At 41.4% G+C, this 17,047-nt stretch overlaps 2 protein-coding genes across 2 annotated transcripts; both read left to right on the plus strand.

Moving 5' to 3' along the window:
* The first annotated feature begins 8,206 nt into the window (after positions 1–8,206).
* Positions 8,207–9,070, plus strand: LOC121770345. The gene has a single exon (XM_042167090.1). The coding sequence runs from the start codon at positions 8,207–8,209 to the stop codon at positions 9,068–9,070; it is 864 nt and encodes a 287-aa protein (XP_042023024.1).
* Positions 9,071–16,093: 7,023 nt separating this feature from the next.
* Positions 16,094–16,669, plus strand: LOC121770346 (chromogranin-A-like). The gene has a single exon (XM_042167091.1). It carries the CDS (start codon positions 16,094–16,096, stop codon positions 16,667–16,669), a length of 576 nt encoding a protein of 191 aa, XP_042023025.1.
* Positions 16,670–17,047: the final 378 nt, after the last annotated feature.

Raw genomic sequence — 17,047 nt, forward strand, 5'->3', positions numbered from 1 at the left:
TCATTATGGTGGCACATCCTCTATTTATAAGTTCGCCGCAATGACCTCCAGCTGGATAACGATCTCGGAAGAGGATATTCGCTCACGTTGTGATTGAGCGTCTCATCGATTGATACGTGCCCTCCTTCTAAAATGACGTCGCTCCTCAATAACAGAATGATGACTCAGCTCCGTCCTTGCGTCTTGCGTTTCAGCACGTGTTCCCTTCTAGAACGTCGTCCTTGATAACAGAATGATGATCATCATCCAGCTCATTAGCCTCACGTGTCCTTCTTCTAGAATGCAGTGGTCCCCGCCTAACTGCTTGATCACCCCCTTGATCATTTCACCCGATTTTTGGCCTTTTTCGCCTTTTGTACCAACTTGATCAGCTTGACCTTGTTGCATTGGTCAAGCGGCATTCATGCACAATTAACACTTGCTTTGCGCGATAAACTGATCAAGTAGCATACATTTTACCCCTAAACCGATGCGTGAAATAGGCCTTATCAAACTGCTCACACTTAAAACATACTTGTCCCCAAGTATAAAGAAAAAGAAAAGAAAAAGATAAGGCAAATTTCAGGCATGGTTTACTCATTTCAAGAAAGTAAAAGAAGACGAAGAAAACAAGACTCAAAACAAAAACACATATTCACATATATGTATAAAACCGAATAAACTTCCAACAATCATACCCGAGGTCGAGGTCAATCTATTTGCCAGCAGCATATGTTTCTTTCCTTTCGCGTTCACTAGATCAAGGTGTCAGTTAGTCAAGATTGCTCAATTAAAACCCAACTGTTGGATTCGCTCAGCCACTCATTTCTCACCAGAGATTTTAGGATTGTTCACTCAGTATTGCCATAAATTTAATACCTCGAATCGGATTGCATAAGATAGTTCCTTAAGGTCTTTGTTTTGGTTGTAATGGGGCTTAAAGGGAGTAATGTGTTAGGGTAGGGTCCTAGGGGTTCTAAGTTAAAGATATAAACTGTAAAAAGAAAAAGAAAAAGAAAAACACATGAGTCAAGAGACCCAAGATCTGAACAAAATTGTTGGATCAGACTGAACTATTTATTCTGCCTCTAAATATCTCGCTGGGTCAAGTTGCGACCTCTAGCCTTTAAGTTTTGGCTTATTCCCTAACTTTCGATTTACTGGGTCAGGTTACAACTTTTTCCTGCCATTCTTTCTTTTTCTGATATTTCATATATATATATATATATATATATATATATATATATAGGGATGTGATCATATGATAACTCTATAACCAAATATAAACCACACATATTTTCTAATCTTGTGGTTGATATTCAAACTTAGATTTACTTCATAAAAAGACGCAGAGGGTAAATATGTCATTTCCCTCATTTAATTTTTGAATTTCGCTCTATTCTTTCACTCTCTCTCAGTTCGATTCTCTCCTCTTCTCAGCGATTTTGTTTCCATATTTCTCGCCTATTTTATTTCCATAGGCTCCAGATTTTCTTCCGATTTGGTTCATTATTCCATAATCTCCAGATTTTATTTCCATATTTCTCGCATAATTGTGACCGGGAAGATATTTTCAATTTTGCGTTCTTATTTTCATTGATTACTTGTTCAATTGCTGTCAGAATTTGCTTCGATGGAGTCAGTAGCAAATAATGAATGTAATAATCATTATCTATTATTTAGCTTATTGATTGTGTTCATATTTTAATTTATTGATTTTTTTGCTTCATGTATTGAATTTGATTTTAGATTAATATTAGCTGTCGATTGGTTTATGTTTCTGATGTACTGAAATTCTTATTTAGTTATGTTATGTATTGTCGATTATGTGTTAAGATGATACTTTTGGCTTATAAATGTTAGGTTTACTGCATAAAATGATAGTTTTGCCGGATAAAATGATACTCTAAGTTGATAAAATGATACTTTTACTGATTTGTAGGTATGTACATTCCTGTTTGTGATGATGCTTTGAAGCCAATGATTGGTATGAAATTCAATACATTAGTAGAAGCAACTGATTTCTATGAACAACATGCTCGTTCAGTTGGTTTTTGCATTCGTAAACTGGGCAACAAATCAGTTAATGGTATTATTAAGTGGTAGTATTTGGCTTGTAGCAAACAAGGTTCTAAGAATTTTATACCTGGTCATGCATCCCAATCAACTGAAGTGTCTGTTAAGAAGCGTAGGTGTCAGTCATTTAGGTGTGAATGTCTTGCTAAGCTCAACTTGAGATATTTTTCAGATGGCATGAGCAGAGGGTATGAGGTTTATCAGTTTGTTGAGTATCATAATCACTTAATGGTTGCGGATGAGCATAGGCATTTTATGACGGCCAATCGCAGTCTGTATCCTATCCATCGGAGGTTTATGGAGGATTGTGGCAGGTGTAATATTGGTCCCACTCTCACATTCAAACTTTTGAAGGAGATAATGGGTGGACCTGAAAATGTTAGATGTGATATTATTGATATTAGAAATGGTTATCGTGATATTATGTCCAATATTGATGGTTCAGATGCTCAAATGATTTTTGATTATATGCGTTCTCAAAAGGAATCATCTGATGCCTTCTATTATGAAATTGAGATAGCATCTCATGGAAAGTTAACTAAACTCTTCTGGGCTGATGCTATTGCAAGACAAAATTATCATATGTTTGGAGATGTAATTTCATTTGACTCAACATACAACACTAACAGGTATATTACTTTTGTTGCTAAAAGACATAAAATGATACTTTTTGCTGATTAAATTATATTTCAGTGGATAAAATGATATTTTTGGCTGATAAAATGATAGTCATAGCTGATAAAGTGATACTTTTCTGTATGTATGAAAATATAATTCATTTTTATGTTATGTTCTGAAGGTATTGCATGATTTTTGCTCCATTCACTGGAAAAGATAACCATTCCAGAGCAGTTACATTTGGAGCTGGCTTGTTAACAAGTGAAGGTAGATACTCATATTCTTGGTTGTTTGGCTGTTTTGTTCGATGTATGGGGGTAGCACCCAAATTGATTATCACGGATCAAGATTTGGGGTTCAAACTTGTTGTTCAACAAGTACTTTTACAAACAAGGCACCGATGGTGCATGTGGCATATTATGGTTAAGGTGTCAGATATGTTGCCCAAATCCTTGCTTGGTAATGAACATTTCAAAAAAGAGTTGAATGCATGTGTTTGGTCTGATTTGTTAGAGCCTGGTGAGTTTGATATAATATGGAATGATATAATGGAACGGTATGGATTAGAAGACGTGAACTGGTTTGGATCGATGTTTGAAGACAGAGAATTCTGGGTTCCTGCTTATTGTCAAGATTTTCCCATGGGGTCGCTTCTTAGGACTACGTCGATGTCTGAATCAGAGAATAGCTTTTTTAAAAACTACACCAAGCCTCGTCCAAATCTTGTACAGTTCATCAATTTCTTTAACTGTGCTGTGGGAGATCAAAGGAATGCCAATTCACGATTGAACTACTTGGATTACTCAACTATTCCTGATTTGTCAACCCAATTGCCTATTGAATCTACAATCTACACTGATTCCATTTTCAAACATGTACAACAGGAAATAAGTATGGTATGTGAGATTGTTTCTATAACTGTTGAGGATAACATCAAGATGCATAAGGTCAAGGACCAATATGGTAGAACATGGGATGTTAAGTATGATTGTAAGCAAGACACATTCGACTGTAGTTGTAAGAAGTTTTCCAAAATTAGTTTGTTATGTTGTCATATATTTTGTTTGTTGAAGAATAAGTCTGCTAATCTCATTACTGAGAAATATTTTGGTCGAAGGTGGTTGAAGAGCTCTTTACTAAAGGCAGCCCATGGTCTACTATCTGAGGAGCAACAACCATTTGAACGTGTGCTCCATTTTTAACCTTATTTGTAAAAACTCTATTTTTCAGTTAGAGAAATGATAGTATTTATTGTAATAATGTTATATTTTACCTTGCAGATTTGGATGAAAAACAGGAAGTTAAGAAAAAGTTGTTCTCAAACTTTTATCGATTAGTCCAGAAGTCTGAGGGGAGTATGGATCATCTGTCTTTGATATGTACTGGTCTTGATGATTTGGAAGAGCATATATTTGGAAATTGTGCAACACCTTCAGTCATTGAAAAGAAAAAGATGGTTGAGTATTTTTATGGAATGACAGTACCTGATGTAATTGATGTACATCCTCCAAACGTTGTTAGTACCAAAGGATCAGCTAGTGACAGGATATCAAAGAGGGAGAGTGCAATAAAGAAAGCAAATAAGCCTCTACGACGGTGTGGTAAATGTCATGAGATGGGTCGTCATGATTCAAGAAATTGTGGTAGAGTCAATGAGAAGACATATTTAAGCCATTTGATATAAAATGACACTTTCAGCTGATAAAATGATACCTTTCAGCTCATAAAATTATACTTTAGGTATTTTTGGTGTATAAAATGATATTTTTATTTAATAAAATGATACATTGGGCTTATAAAATGACACTTTGGCTGATAACATGATACTTTTTTGTTAACAAAATGATACTTTCAGCGCATAAAATGATACTTTTGTTTATAAAATGATACATTGGTGATTAAATGACAGTAACCTTATAAAATGATATATAAGCTGAAGAAATGACATATAAGCTGATAAAATGATACTTTAACCTGACAAAATGATATATAAATTGATAAAATGATACTTTAACCTGAAAAAGTGATATATAAGCTGATAAAATGATACTCGCAGCAGATAATATGCCAATAACCTTATAAAATGATAAAATGATACTCGCAGCAGATAAAATGATACTTCTGACCTATAAAATGACAAAATGATACTTGCAGCAGATAAAATGATACTTCTGACTAATAAAATGATAATCTTGGGTGATTATATTCAAAACCACTATTACAAAACACTAGTATCAAGTCATACAAGTTACTATTACAACCACCAGCTCTCTTTAGGGGGTTTAAATTCTCTAATCATCTTTTCAACATCGATTTCCCTTTTTTTGCTATTATTCTCAAACTTCTTTTGCATCATTGTAAATGTCTCAAAAGCCTTCTTGTTAGTATCTCCAAAAAGCAATGCTTCAGTATATCTGGCACAGAGTTTTGTGAAAGACTCTATCCCCTTCTTCGTTAAACCCGAATTCCAGTGATACGATCATGGGAGCCGTGCATCAAACATTTCAGCCGCAGCGGGATTCCAAGGGTACTAGACCTATTGAAATGATGTCTAAACGATCTTCAAAGGCCACCAATGTGTTCATCTTCGAAAGATGGTCGCGTGAGTATATTGCACGCCACGATCGGAGTCTGGTAGAGAGAGTTATGGCCGATTTACAAAAGCCGCGCAGAAGAGATAGCGAGTCCAGAGCAAACACCCGACCGGGTGTTTTCATGCTGAGCACAATTGGAGTCCAGGAGGTTCACCCGGCCGGGTGAATTAACTTCGCGAAAACACCCGACCCGGTGATTTTACTGTTTTAGACGATTTTCACTTATTTTGGGCCATTTTCTTGGGTTTCCAACCCTAGCTATAAATACCATTTGTGAGACATTTATTTGTAGACTTTGATGATATTTTGAAGACTCCTTTGAGAGCATCTCCCTTGTGAGATTTTATCCAAATTCCTACATGTAGGTTGCTTGGTTTATGTTCATTAGACTAGATCAAGTATAGGTATGCATTTATGGTGGTGTAGTCATGAATGTGGAGCCAATGGAGTATTTGCTTTGGGTGAAAGTAGCCTAGGGTTGCCCACATCTTCTTGTGGGAGGTCATAGGTCCCCAAAGAGGATTCCTCCTTCATTACACTTTCTTCTCATCCTTTTTCTCTCCATCAAAATCCATTTTGAGTCTAGTTTTTGAGGCTAGGCTCTTTATCGTTATCTTTAAAAACTAAAAATTGAAATCAAACACTATTTTAGGTATTTCTTGGGCACATAAAAGGATTCTCTCACAAGAAACCTTATCATTTGGTATCTAGAGACTAGGTGCCTACCAAGTGTTTGATTTTAAACCTCTATGAAATTTCATTTTCCTTGTTTTTCCTTATTTCTTTTGTTTTAGCCTTTGCTTGTTTATTGGTCAATTGTTGTAGGATTGAGCTGATTTTTGGTGTTCATGAACCTTGATATATGAACTATTTTCCTGAAAAATCTCAGCCAAAAATTCCATCATTTGATAGGTCAAATTAATGTGTGAAGTTGCTGACCTGTTTTGTCCCTAGTTTGACAGATTTGGGGAAAACGTAAAATCGTGGGTCTTCTCGAAAACCTACTATGTTGGGGATATTTTTCCCTCATTCTAAACCCTTTAATCTTGTTACCTACCAAGTTTCATCAATTTTGGGGGTAGGTAGCCATATCAAAAGAATTCCTAAAGATCAGCCAAGAGTTACATAAATTTTCAGCTCAACTAAGTTTATTTTTTTTAGCTTCCTTATGCATTGAACCTTACTTTCACATGCTTGGTTGGCTTTACTTACTTGGTTATATTGCCTATGTGTATACCTTGATTGATTTGTCTTAGCACTTGCATTTAGGAAGTTGGATATTGAGAGTGAGTGAACCTAGCCCTCACTATATTCTAAGCCTTGTTCCGAGTGACATTGGTGAGTGAATTGGGGGTGGGATTACCAATTGGGAAGTGAGTTCTTACTAAAATCTCCCTTTCTTGTGTGTGTGAGTGTGGATTTTACTAATCCCTAGGACTAGATCCTAGTTTATTTGTATTTCTTATTGTAGGTACCATTTTGAATTCCACCTCGTACTAGATCCACCACGATGGGGGATTCGCAACCGGAGAGAGTTGAACCGGGTGCGAGCACGAGTCATAATTTGGCGGGGGATGAGTTGAAAAGCTTGATGACAAAAATTATGACGGATTTGAGGGATCTAAAAGAAGGCCAAACAACAATGCAAGTCACTCAAGATGCTATGTTCGGGGATTTGAAGGAACTCAAGGAGAACCAAGTATCCATCCATGAAAACCAAGCTTTTCTCCACGACGAGCTCAACGCTTTGAAGGCTTTGCGACTATCAAGGTCAAACACCCCTAGGAGCAATCCCACACATCACGATGCCTCCGATGAGAGTAATGGAAAGAAAGAGCCCTATGGTTGGTACGATCATGGGGGGCGTGGAGGACATGGAGGAGGACGGAATGGGAATAGGAATGGTAGGTTTGGGAACACGATGGGCAGAAGAGGGAATGGAAACATGGGGCACCATGGGTGGGATGGTAGGCATAGAAGAAATAGAAACTATGAGGAGGAGGAGGAGATGGATCCGAGGTATGATAATCCCACCAAATCTATCAAGCACACATTTCCCGAGTTCCACGACAAGTTTGATCCCGAAGCCTACTTGGAATGTGAGTCCCAAATGAGAAAAATTTTCTCACTCCATAACTTTTCGGAAGGTGATAAGGTGAAGGTGGCCATAGCCGAGTTTCGTGGCAATGCGGATACATGGTGGAATGATACGATGAGGAGGAGAAGGATGGTTAAGGGAGGAGAAGTGGGTTCGTGGGCGGAGTTGTGTGAGCTCATGAGGACTACCTTTGTACCAATGTCCTATTTCCTCCGACTTCGAGGGGAGCTTCAAGATTTGAAGCAAGGGACGAAGAGCGTAATGGAGTACTACTATGAACTCCTATCATTGATGAGCAAGGTAGGAGTGGAGGAGTGAGAAGATGCGACTCAAGATCGATTTATCCATGGCCTTAACATCAACTTGAAGCACAAGGTTCAAGTGGAAGCATTGAGGGGAATTTCCTTGGATGAGGTAATTGGTTTGCCGACACTTTTGAGAGGCAAAGTAAGGAGTTGGTTTCTAGCCGGACTAAATGGGCGTCTAGCCAAACCGGGGGAGGGATGGGGCCTAGCAAGTGGAGCGCTCCTGGCAAGAAGGTGGAAAACACGCCTAATCCAAATACCCAAGGGAGACCGGCCGTGAAGGCTTTACCGGGTACTCAACCTATCAAAGCTATAGCCCCTATGGAAGACAAGAAGGTTCAATGTTTCAAGTGCAAGGGGTATGACCATTATGCACGTGAGTGCCCAAACCAACGGGTAATGGTTTTTGGCAAGATGGTAGCGTGTACAGTGAGGAAGATGAAGAAGAAGGAGAAGATGTGGGCACTAAAGAAGTGAGCCCGGACACCGACATAGCTTTCTCTAGTGGCGAGGATGAAGATACACCCTTAAGGGCTATGGTTGTACTCCGAATGCTCAATGTACAACCCAACCTTGAGGAGCATAAGGAGCAAAAGTGCAACATCTTTCATATGAAGTGTAAGGTGAAATCCAAGACGTGCTTGGTCATCATAGATGGAGGGAGTAGTACAAATGTGGTGTGTGACCGGTTGGTGGCCAAATTGGGATTGAAGGTCCTTAAACACCCAAACCCCTACAAATTGCAATGGTTAGGGGATTCCGAGGAGTTGAATGTGAAGGCTCAATGCAAAGTTCCATTGAAGATTGGGGAAGTTGAAGAAGAAATCCTATGTGATATCATTCATATGACGGCATGTCATGTTTTGCTAGGGAGGCCATGGGAGTTTGATAGAAGGGCCTACAAAAATGACTTCACAAATGAGTATTTCTACATGCTCAACGGGGTGAAGGTTCGTTTGAAGCCATTGCTACCTAGTGCCGTGTTTGAGACTAGCCAACATCTACAAAAGGAAAGAGAGAGAGATAGGGAAAAAAGGATAGTAAAAGAATGTGAGCTAAAAAAGCCAAGTGAGAGTGGGGGTGGTGAGAGAAAAATAAAAGCGTCCAAAGGAGAGCACCCACAAACAAGAGAGGGAAATGAATGTTTGATAGCTAGTAAAACCGACCTTGGGTGGGCACTAAACAATCACCTCTCTGTTCTCCTCATGGTCCGTAAGGATTTGTGCTTAGCTACTAACCTTGACATGTGTCCTTTGATTGTCCAAAGTGTGTTGCAGGAATTTGAAGATGTATTCCAGGAGGAACTCCTGAGCGAACTTCCTCCCATGAGGGGGATCGAGCATCAAATTGATTTTTTGCCGGGATCGTCACTCCCAAACCGGGTGATTTTACTGTTTTAGATGATTTTCACTTATTTTGGGCCATTTTCTTGGGTTTCCAACCCTAGCTATAAATACCATTTGTGAGACATTTATTTGCAGACTTTGATGAATGATATTTTGAAGACTCCTTTGAGAGCATCTCCCTTGTGAGATTTTATCCAAATTCCTACATGTAGGTTGCTTGGTTTATGTTCATTAGACTAGATCAAGTATAAGTATGCATTTATGGTGGTGTAGTCATTAATGTGGAGCCAATGGAGTATTTGCTTTGGGTGAAAGTAGCCTAGGGTTGCCCACATCTTCTTGTGGGAGGTCATAGGTCCTCAAAGAGGATTCCTCCTTCATTACACTTTCTTCTCATCCCTTTTCTCTCCATCCAAATCCATTTTGAGTCTAGTTTTTTAGGCTAAGCTCTTTATCTTTATCTTTAAAAACTAAAAATTGAAATCAAACACTATTTTAGGTATATCTTGGGCACATGGAAGGATTCCCTCACAAGAAACCTTATCATCCAGTTACGAACAGCACCACCCATGTTAGTCTCCAAATGGCGCATCACATAAACTCCACAGTCAACTTTATTTATATCGTTTTGCCATGGCATATTCATGTGTCTGATTTTTGACAGTTTGACAATTCTCCCCATTGATGGATTAACTCCATTTCCAAGATAAATTTGGAAGAAATGTTTCTATTCAAACAACACAAAACATACATGAGGTTGATTAAAAATGATATTTATTACTGGTAGAAATGATACTATGTTCCGTACTAAATGATATTCAATGCATAAAATTCCATTTGAACCACTCACCACCTTCTTCGTCTCTCTTCATCTGCTCTACAACATACTTTGGCACCATTTTTCTCTCTCCACGCTTACAGAAACTATCATTTGAGTTTTTATGTTGATATTTTTCTGAAATTTGATTCTATTCATAGGTAAAGATCCGATCGGGAACCTAAGAGTTATGTGAACATCTTCATCATCTAAAAACAGTGATTCCCCGCTGTTCAATTTAATTGATGAACTTTTAGGGATAAAGTTGTAAATCAGATAATATACCAATGCTCTTGGGAAACTTCTTATATTGAAGTTTAGGAGTGCGCCAAACCCAATCTCTCGAACAGCTCTTCTTTGATTCTTCTTTAGAGATTCAAGCATGTCAACGAAGAAGTCAGTATTCCTTCTTCCTGCCAAAGTCGTTGTCTTAATGACTATATCATCTTGAACAACTTTTTCCTTGCCCTTCTTTGAAGCTGCCTTACCATTAGTTGTATCATCATTCTTTCTTTTCTTCTTATTTCTTATATTTTCTATTTGATCTACTAATGTTCAATCGTCATCATCATCATCATTATCACGAATGTTCTTTCCTAATAAACAAAAGATTTCAGTGTGTTAAACGGTTTATGTCATCATATAAAGTCAAACCATCATAAAGTTAAATTTTCGATGGGGAGATGGAAACCAAAATCAGAACTAAGGTCAAGGTCAGAACCAATACAACCCCCACCCGAACCAGAATTCCAATCGTGGCCCAGCGAATCCCGACCACCAATCCAACTGGTCAGGAAGGAACCAACAACCCCATAACCAGAGCCCACATAACCAAAACTCAAACTCTGTCTATGTACCACCCCACCAGACAAATTTCCAAAATTACCAGAGTCAGTATACTCAAGGTTTCCAACATCAGCAGAACCAAAACCAATCCCAAACCCAAAACCAGTTCCAAGGCCAGAACCAGAATCAATATCACCAAGACCAGTACAACCCTCCTGGCCAGTATAACCACTACCCACCTAACCAGAACCACCAGAACTTCCAAAATTACCCACCCAACCAAAACCCCCAGTATAACCAGCACCAAGGGCCAAATCAGTACCAATATCCTAACAGGTCAAGGAGATCTATGGAGGACATAATGGGAGAATTGCTCGCTTCGCAGCAAAGCATCAGGGGTGAGTTGCAGTCCAATAATGAAGTAGTGCAGGGGATGCAGAATGCCCAGAAAGAGCATAAGGCGAACATAGACATGATGAATAGGCAATTGGCTCAACTGGCGAGTTCAATGGGTGAAATGAAGGGGAATTCAGGAAAACTCCCGTCTACAGTCCATGTGCCTGAAAAGGCAAACGTAAGCAAGGTCACATTGTGGTCCGGTACTACCTATGAGGGACCCCAACCAAGGAAGCCCAATGGAGAGCCTAGTGGGACGAATATACTGAAGGACGTCATCTCGGAAAGAGAGTTCAACAGACCTCTACCTCAGATGCAGGATCCATTCTTTTTGGATGAAGCGCCATTGGAAAAAGGTGAAACAAGAGGCGTACTGCCCAGGAGAGACCCTCCTAAGGAAACGGAACCCACAAAGGAGGCTCCAGCCCAGAATGTACCCAAGGAAAACTCCGGGAAGGCTGTTGAAGGACCGATTGAAGAGAAGAAAGGAAAGAAACCATTCCCTTACCGTTTCGTAACCAAGAGGAAGAAGGAAAACCCAGTGGATTACATGTCAATTTTTGGGAAGCTGGATGTCACTATACCATTCCTCCAAGCCGTGAAGCTACCTCCGCTTGGAAAATTTATCAAAGAATTCATAGCCGGGAAAGCCCAGAAGGATGGAAAGATCATGGTGGAAGGCATAGCGTCAGCAATCGTGTAGGAGAAGCTGTCTCCCAAGAGAGCTGACCCAGGTATGTTCACTTTGCCTATAACTATAGGGGATGTAAAAATTGAGCATGCAATGTGTGATCTGGGAGCTTCTATAAATGTTTTGCCATTATCAGTTTACAATCGGCTGAAGGGAGTAACATTATCGAGCACTAGCGTATTAATCCAACTAGCTGATAGGTCATGCAAAAATCCTAGGGGTGTGTTAGAAAATGTGTTACTTATCCTGCTGACTTCTATGTGATCAAGATGAGTGAGTCTGAAGCTAGGGAGTCTAGCGGTATATTGTTAGGGAGACCATTTCTTAGGACGGCCAAGACAATCGTAGACATGGCTGAGGGAACAATTTGCATCGATTTTCAAGGAGAGAAATTCACATTTGATATCAATGAGGCTATGAAAAAGCCTATCGATTCTAAAAATATGTGCTATGTTGATGTGATTGACCCCCTAGTCCAAGATTTTCTTGAGACCGAATTATTGCAGGAAAAACTCCAAGCGTTGGATGTGTATGAGCAGGCTGATGTGGAAGCGGCTGCATGGTGCGATCTGATCAGTAGCCAAGGGTTAACTGACGAAGAGATAGATGGAGCAATTAAGGATTTCTGCCAGAAATCGGAATTTATTGGAGCCGCAGGAGCTCAGCTACCAGTCAGTACAGATGAAGTTTCAGATGAAGAGTTGGAAAAAGAGGGGGATGCTGCAAGGAGCATTCTACCAGCTGATACACTTCCCCCACAAGTTGAATTGAAGAAGCTGCCGGTGAATCTGAAGTATGCCTTCCTAGGGGATGAAAACTCGTACCCGGTGATCATTAGCAGCAGCCTGACGAAAGAACAAGAAGCAAAGCTACTGACCGTTCTAGGCAAGAACAAAAAAGCAATTGGATGGAGCCTTACAGATCTGGTAGGGATAAGCCCCGATGTCTGTATGCATCATATCAGGCTAGAAGAAGGAGCGAAAGCACATCGAGACTCGCAGAGGAAGGTAAACCCCAATATGCGGGAGGAAATATTGAAGGAAATCTTAAAGTTGTTGTCATTAAGAATTATCTACTCGGTACCCGATAGCGAGTGGGTCAGCCCTGTCCACATGGTTCCCAAGAAGTCCGGGATTCAAGTAGTTCAAAATGAAAGGAATGAGCTGATACCAACACGGCTAGTCACTGGTTGGCGGATGTGCATAAACTACCACAAGTTGAACGCCGCAACCAGGAAAGACCACTTCCCCCTACCGTTCATCGATCAGATGTTGGAGCGATTGGCAGGGAAGAAGTACTTTTGTTTTTTGGATGGGTACAGCGGGTATTTTCAAATCTACGTGGACCCTGAAGATCAGGATAAGACCACCTTCACCTGCCCATTTGGAACCTATGCGTACAGACGCATGCCGTTTGGTCTTTGCAACGCTCCGGGAACATTCCAACGATGCATGATGAGCATATTTTCTGATCTGATCGAGGAGTGCATAGAAATATTGATGGATGACTTTACAGTCTACGGAGACTCCTTCAATTCATGTCTTCATCACTTGGACGTAGTTCTGGAGAGGTGTCAAGCAAAGAGCCTAGTCTTGAATTTTGAGAAGTGTCATTTCATGGTCACAGAGGGCATCGTCCTAGGGCACGTGGTGTCAGAGAGAGGAATCCAGGTGGATCAAGCCAAAGTAGAGGTCATTTCCAAACTACCTTTCCCTACTGACCAGAAGGAAATAAGGGGTTTTCTGGGACATGCAGGATTTTATCGACGATTTATAAAAGACTTCGCCAAAATCGCCCAGCCCCTTACCAAACTTCTTTAAAACGAAGTGGAATTCAATTTTGATGAACAGTGCAAGACTGCTTTCAACCTCCTCAAAGAAAAGCTGGTATCTGCACCAATTATTCGGGCTCCTGACTGGGATCATCCGTTCGAAGTGATGTGTGATGCCAGCGATTACGCGGTGGGAGCTGTTCTGGGTCAGAAGATCGACGGGAAAAGGTATGTAATTTTCTATGCGTCTAAAACTTTGAATCAAGCTCAAAGGAATTATGATACCACTGAGAAGAAGATGCTGGCCGTGGTGTATTCATTCGAGAAGTTTCTGCAGTACTTGTTGGGATCCAAGGTCATCGTTTATACTGACCATGCAGTCATTAAGTATCTAGTTACCAAGAAAGAATCCAAACCCCGCTTGATCCGATGGGTACTCCTGTTACAAGAGTTCGATTGGGAGGTAGAAGACAAGAAAGGGTTCGAAAACAAAGTTGCGGATCATTTGAGCAGGATAGTGCAAGATGGGAGCAGCGAGGAAGTACGAGATCGATTCCCTGAGGAACACTTGTGTGAAGTGATTTTCGCCTCCAGAAAAATTGACTGGGAATAAGTGATGAAGCTTACTGGCCAGGATGTGACAGAAAAAGGAAAAGAAAAAGTAGGGCAGGAGCCATGGTATGCGGACCTTGCCAACTACTTAGTTTCAGGAGAGCTTCCAGAAGTGCCGAACGTCACCAAAGCTCAAAGAATGAAGGTCGAAAGTGAAGCAAAATACTACTTTTGGGATGACCCATACCTTTGGAGGGTAGGAGCCAATCAAGTGATAAGAAGATGAGTTCCTAACTGGGAGCAGAGGGACATGCTAATACATTGCCACTGCTTGGCATGTGGAGGACATTTCGGTCCCAAGAAGACGACAAGGAAGATTCTGGAAAGCGGTTTTTATTGGCCAACCCTCAACAGAGATGCCTACGAATTTTGTAGAAGTTGTGAGCGTTGTCAACTGACCGGTGGGATCTCTCCACGAGATGAAATGCCACAAGTCCCGGTCATTGTTTGTGAGCTGTTCAACATATGGGGGATGGACTTCATGGGTCCTTTTCCCTCGTCTTATGGGAACTTGTATATCTTAGTCGCAGTTGACTGCGTCTCCAAGTGGGTAGAAGCCAAGGCCACAAGCACGTGTGAGGCGAAGGAGGTAGCCAAGTTTCTCAAGAGTAACATTTTCAGTCAGTTCGGAGTACCAAGGGCCATCATATCCGATCAGGGAACCCATTTCTGTAACCGCACTATCGAAGCCTTGATGAAGAAGTACGGTGTGCACCACTGGTTATTTAGCCCCTACCACCCTCAAGCAAACGGTCAAGCGGAGATCTCTAACCGAGAGAGAAAGAAGATTCTGGAGAAAACGGTCAACCCTACTAAGAAGGACTGGAGTGCAAGGTTAGAGGATGCTCTGTGGGCGTATCGGACAGCCTACAAAACTCTTATAGGAATGTCCCCGTATCGGATCATTTTTGGAAAGATGTGCCATATACCAGTGGGGATCGAGCACCGAGCATACTGGGCAGTACAGAAACTTAATATGAATGCTAGGGCCTGTGAAGAGGAAAGGAAGTTGTAGCCACAGGAGTTCGAGGAACTTAGATTAGAGTCGTTCGGTTCAGCCATGTGGTATAAGGAGAGAACCAAATTGTGGCACGACAGAAATCTAAGGACCAAGGACCTCCATGTTGGCCAGAAAGTACTACTCTTCCAGTCGAGATTGAAGCTAATGCCTGAAAAGCTCAAGTCGAAGTGGGTAGGACCTTATGTCATAACGCACTCCGTTCTAATAGAGCGGTGGAGATTTCAGGGAGTATTCCTAACTCCGAACCTTTTATCGTAAATGGACATAGGCTGAAAGTGTTTAGGGAGAATAGTGATGGGGGTGTAGTGGATGAGATCCCACTGCAACCACATGTTAAGGTTGCATACTGACCGGTAGGATAGAAATTTGGAGTTCCACTGGCTAACTTCCTTTAGCATGATTTGCATACGTTGGCCAAGTAGAACTCCAAATTTCCTAAGGGAAGATGTAAATATTGTAAATACGTGGTAGTCAATTTAATTTCTTTTCATGCAAGTTAATCTTTAAAAAAATTAACCCAAATTTTTTTTTCGGATCTCTAATATTTAATTCGGAGTACGTACTGACCGCCAGACTGCCATTTTGGTGAAACTCTCAATTTTATTTAAGTGTTTTTTTACTTTGTTACTAATCTGGGAAATTATAGGGGGAAAATCATTAAGGGACGAAATTTGAATTGGGGTTTGTTGCAGCTTTGCAGGCGAACGGCGACTGGAAGGGCGCGTGTGCAGAGAAAGGACAGGCGACGTACAATCAAGGAGCTGCAGTCTCAACCGCCTCCCACGCGAATCGACGCCAACCTGGAAACCGCTCATAGCCGGTTAAAAACCCTCTACTACCCATTCTACTCTCATATTCCAACCATTCCCCCTTCATCTCACAAAAACCCTCACCTGCGAATTCTCTCTTCCAAAAAAAAATTTTTCCGCTGTCATCAGCAGAAACCAACACTGCATTACCACCAGAAACCACCGATTTTAGCCATGGGAAAAAAGAAATGGGCAAAGAAACAAACCGGTGCGAAAACCCCTTCAACCCGCAGGGAAGAAACCCCAGAATCGCATCCGCCAACGGAAGAACGGCCGCCGAACCCGCAACTGCAGGAGCAGAACCCTCAGGCTCCGGTGATGTTTCCTTTGGACATAATGGCGGAGTTCCTTCGAAAACAAGACCCGCATAGAGACTGGGCGGCTGAGTTGGCAAATTTTAGCCGAATCGGTAGACAAGAGGGCGTGACCGGAGAAACCCCAGCAGTACCTGCAGCAGAACCGAATGCGCAGCCCACAGTACAACCACCCACTTCCATTCCGACCTCCTCGACAACTCATCCAGAACGGGAATCTCCCTCAGCGACCACACCATCAGAGCCCTCGGAACCCTCCCCGACTCAAGAACAAAGCAACTCGATGGAAGTTGACCCCATCTCCGCCTATTACGACTCTGACTTAGGGGAACGCGAAGAGAGGAGAATAAGGGAACAGGAGAGCCGGGAAGGAAGAGATGAACCAGAAAGAACGTCGTTAGCGGAGACCAATCCCCAGGAGATAGCGAGGGAATAAATAGATCTGAATGAAACGGCCAGGAAGCAAGGCCTCATGACTGATGAGGAATTTGAAGCGCTTTTAAGCGAAGTGACTAGGATGGATGATGACACTGCCACGATGGCTGAGGGTCTGGACCTCGCGTCGGGGGCAGTAGGAAAGAGTGAGGAAAACGGAGTAGGGAACACCTCAGAACGCCTATCTAACCAGCCGGTAGACCGGGTGGAAGAAGGGCAGACTAGAGCTGAAGAAACAGAGTCAACAACTCCCTAGACAGAGGCGGGGGGAAGTGATGCGCAGATTGAGGAAGAGGAAACAGCAGCAAGAACAGAGGTACCGGTACCAGCGGCACCGTCAGTGTTAAAACCAAAGGCCGTCAAGCAGAAGTTAGTGTTG

Source organism: Salvia splendens, chromosome 16, assembly GCF_004379255.2.
Source record: "Salvia splendens isolate huo1 chromosome 16, SspV2, whole genome shotgun sequence".
NCBI lineage: Eukaryota > Viridiplantae > Streptophyta > Magnoliopsida > Lamiales > Lamiaceae > Salvia > Salvia splendens.

Bases quoted from the DNA above. Each gene is read 5' to 3' on its own strand.
- LOC121770345 (XM_042167090.1), top strand. From the start codon at position 8,207: ATGGTTGTACTCCGAATGCTCAATGTACAACCCAACCTTGAGGAGCAT.
- LOC121770346 (XM_042167091.1), top strand. From the start codon at position 16,094: ATGGGAAAAAAGAAATGGGCAAAGAAACAAACCGGTGCGAAAACCCCT.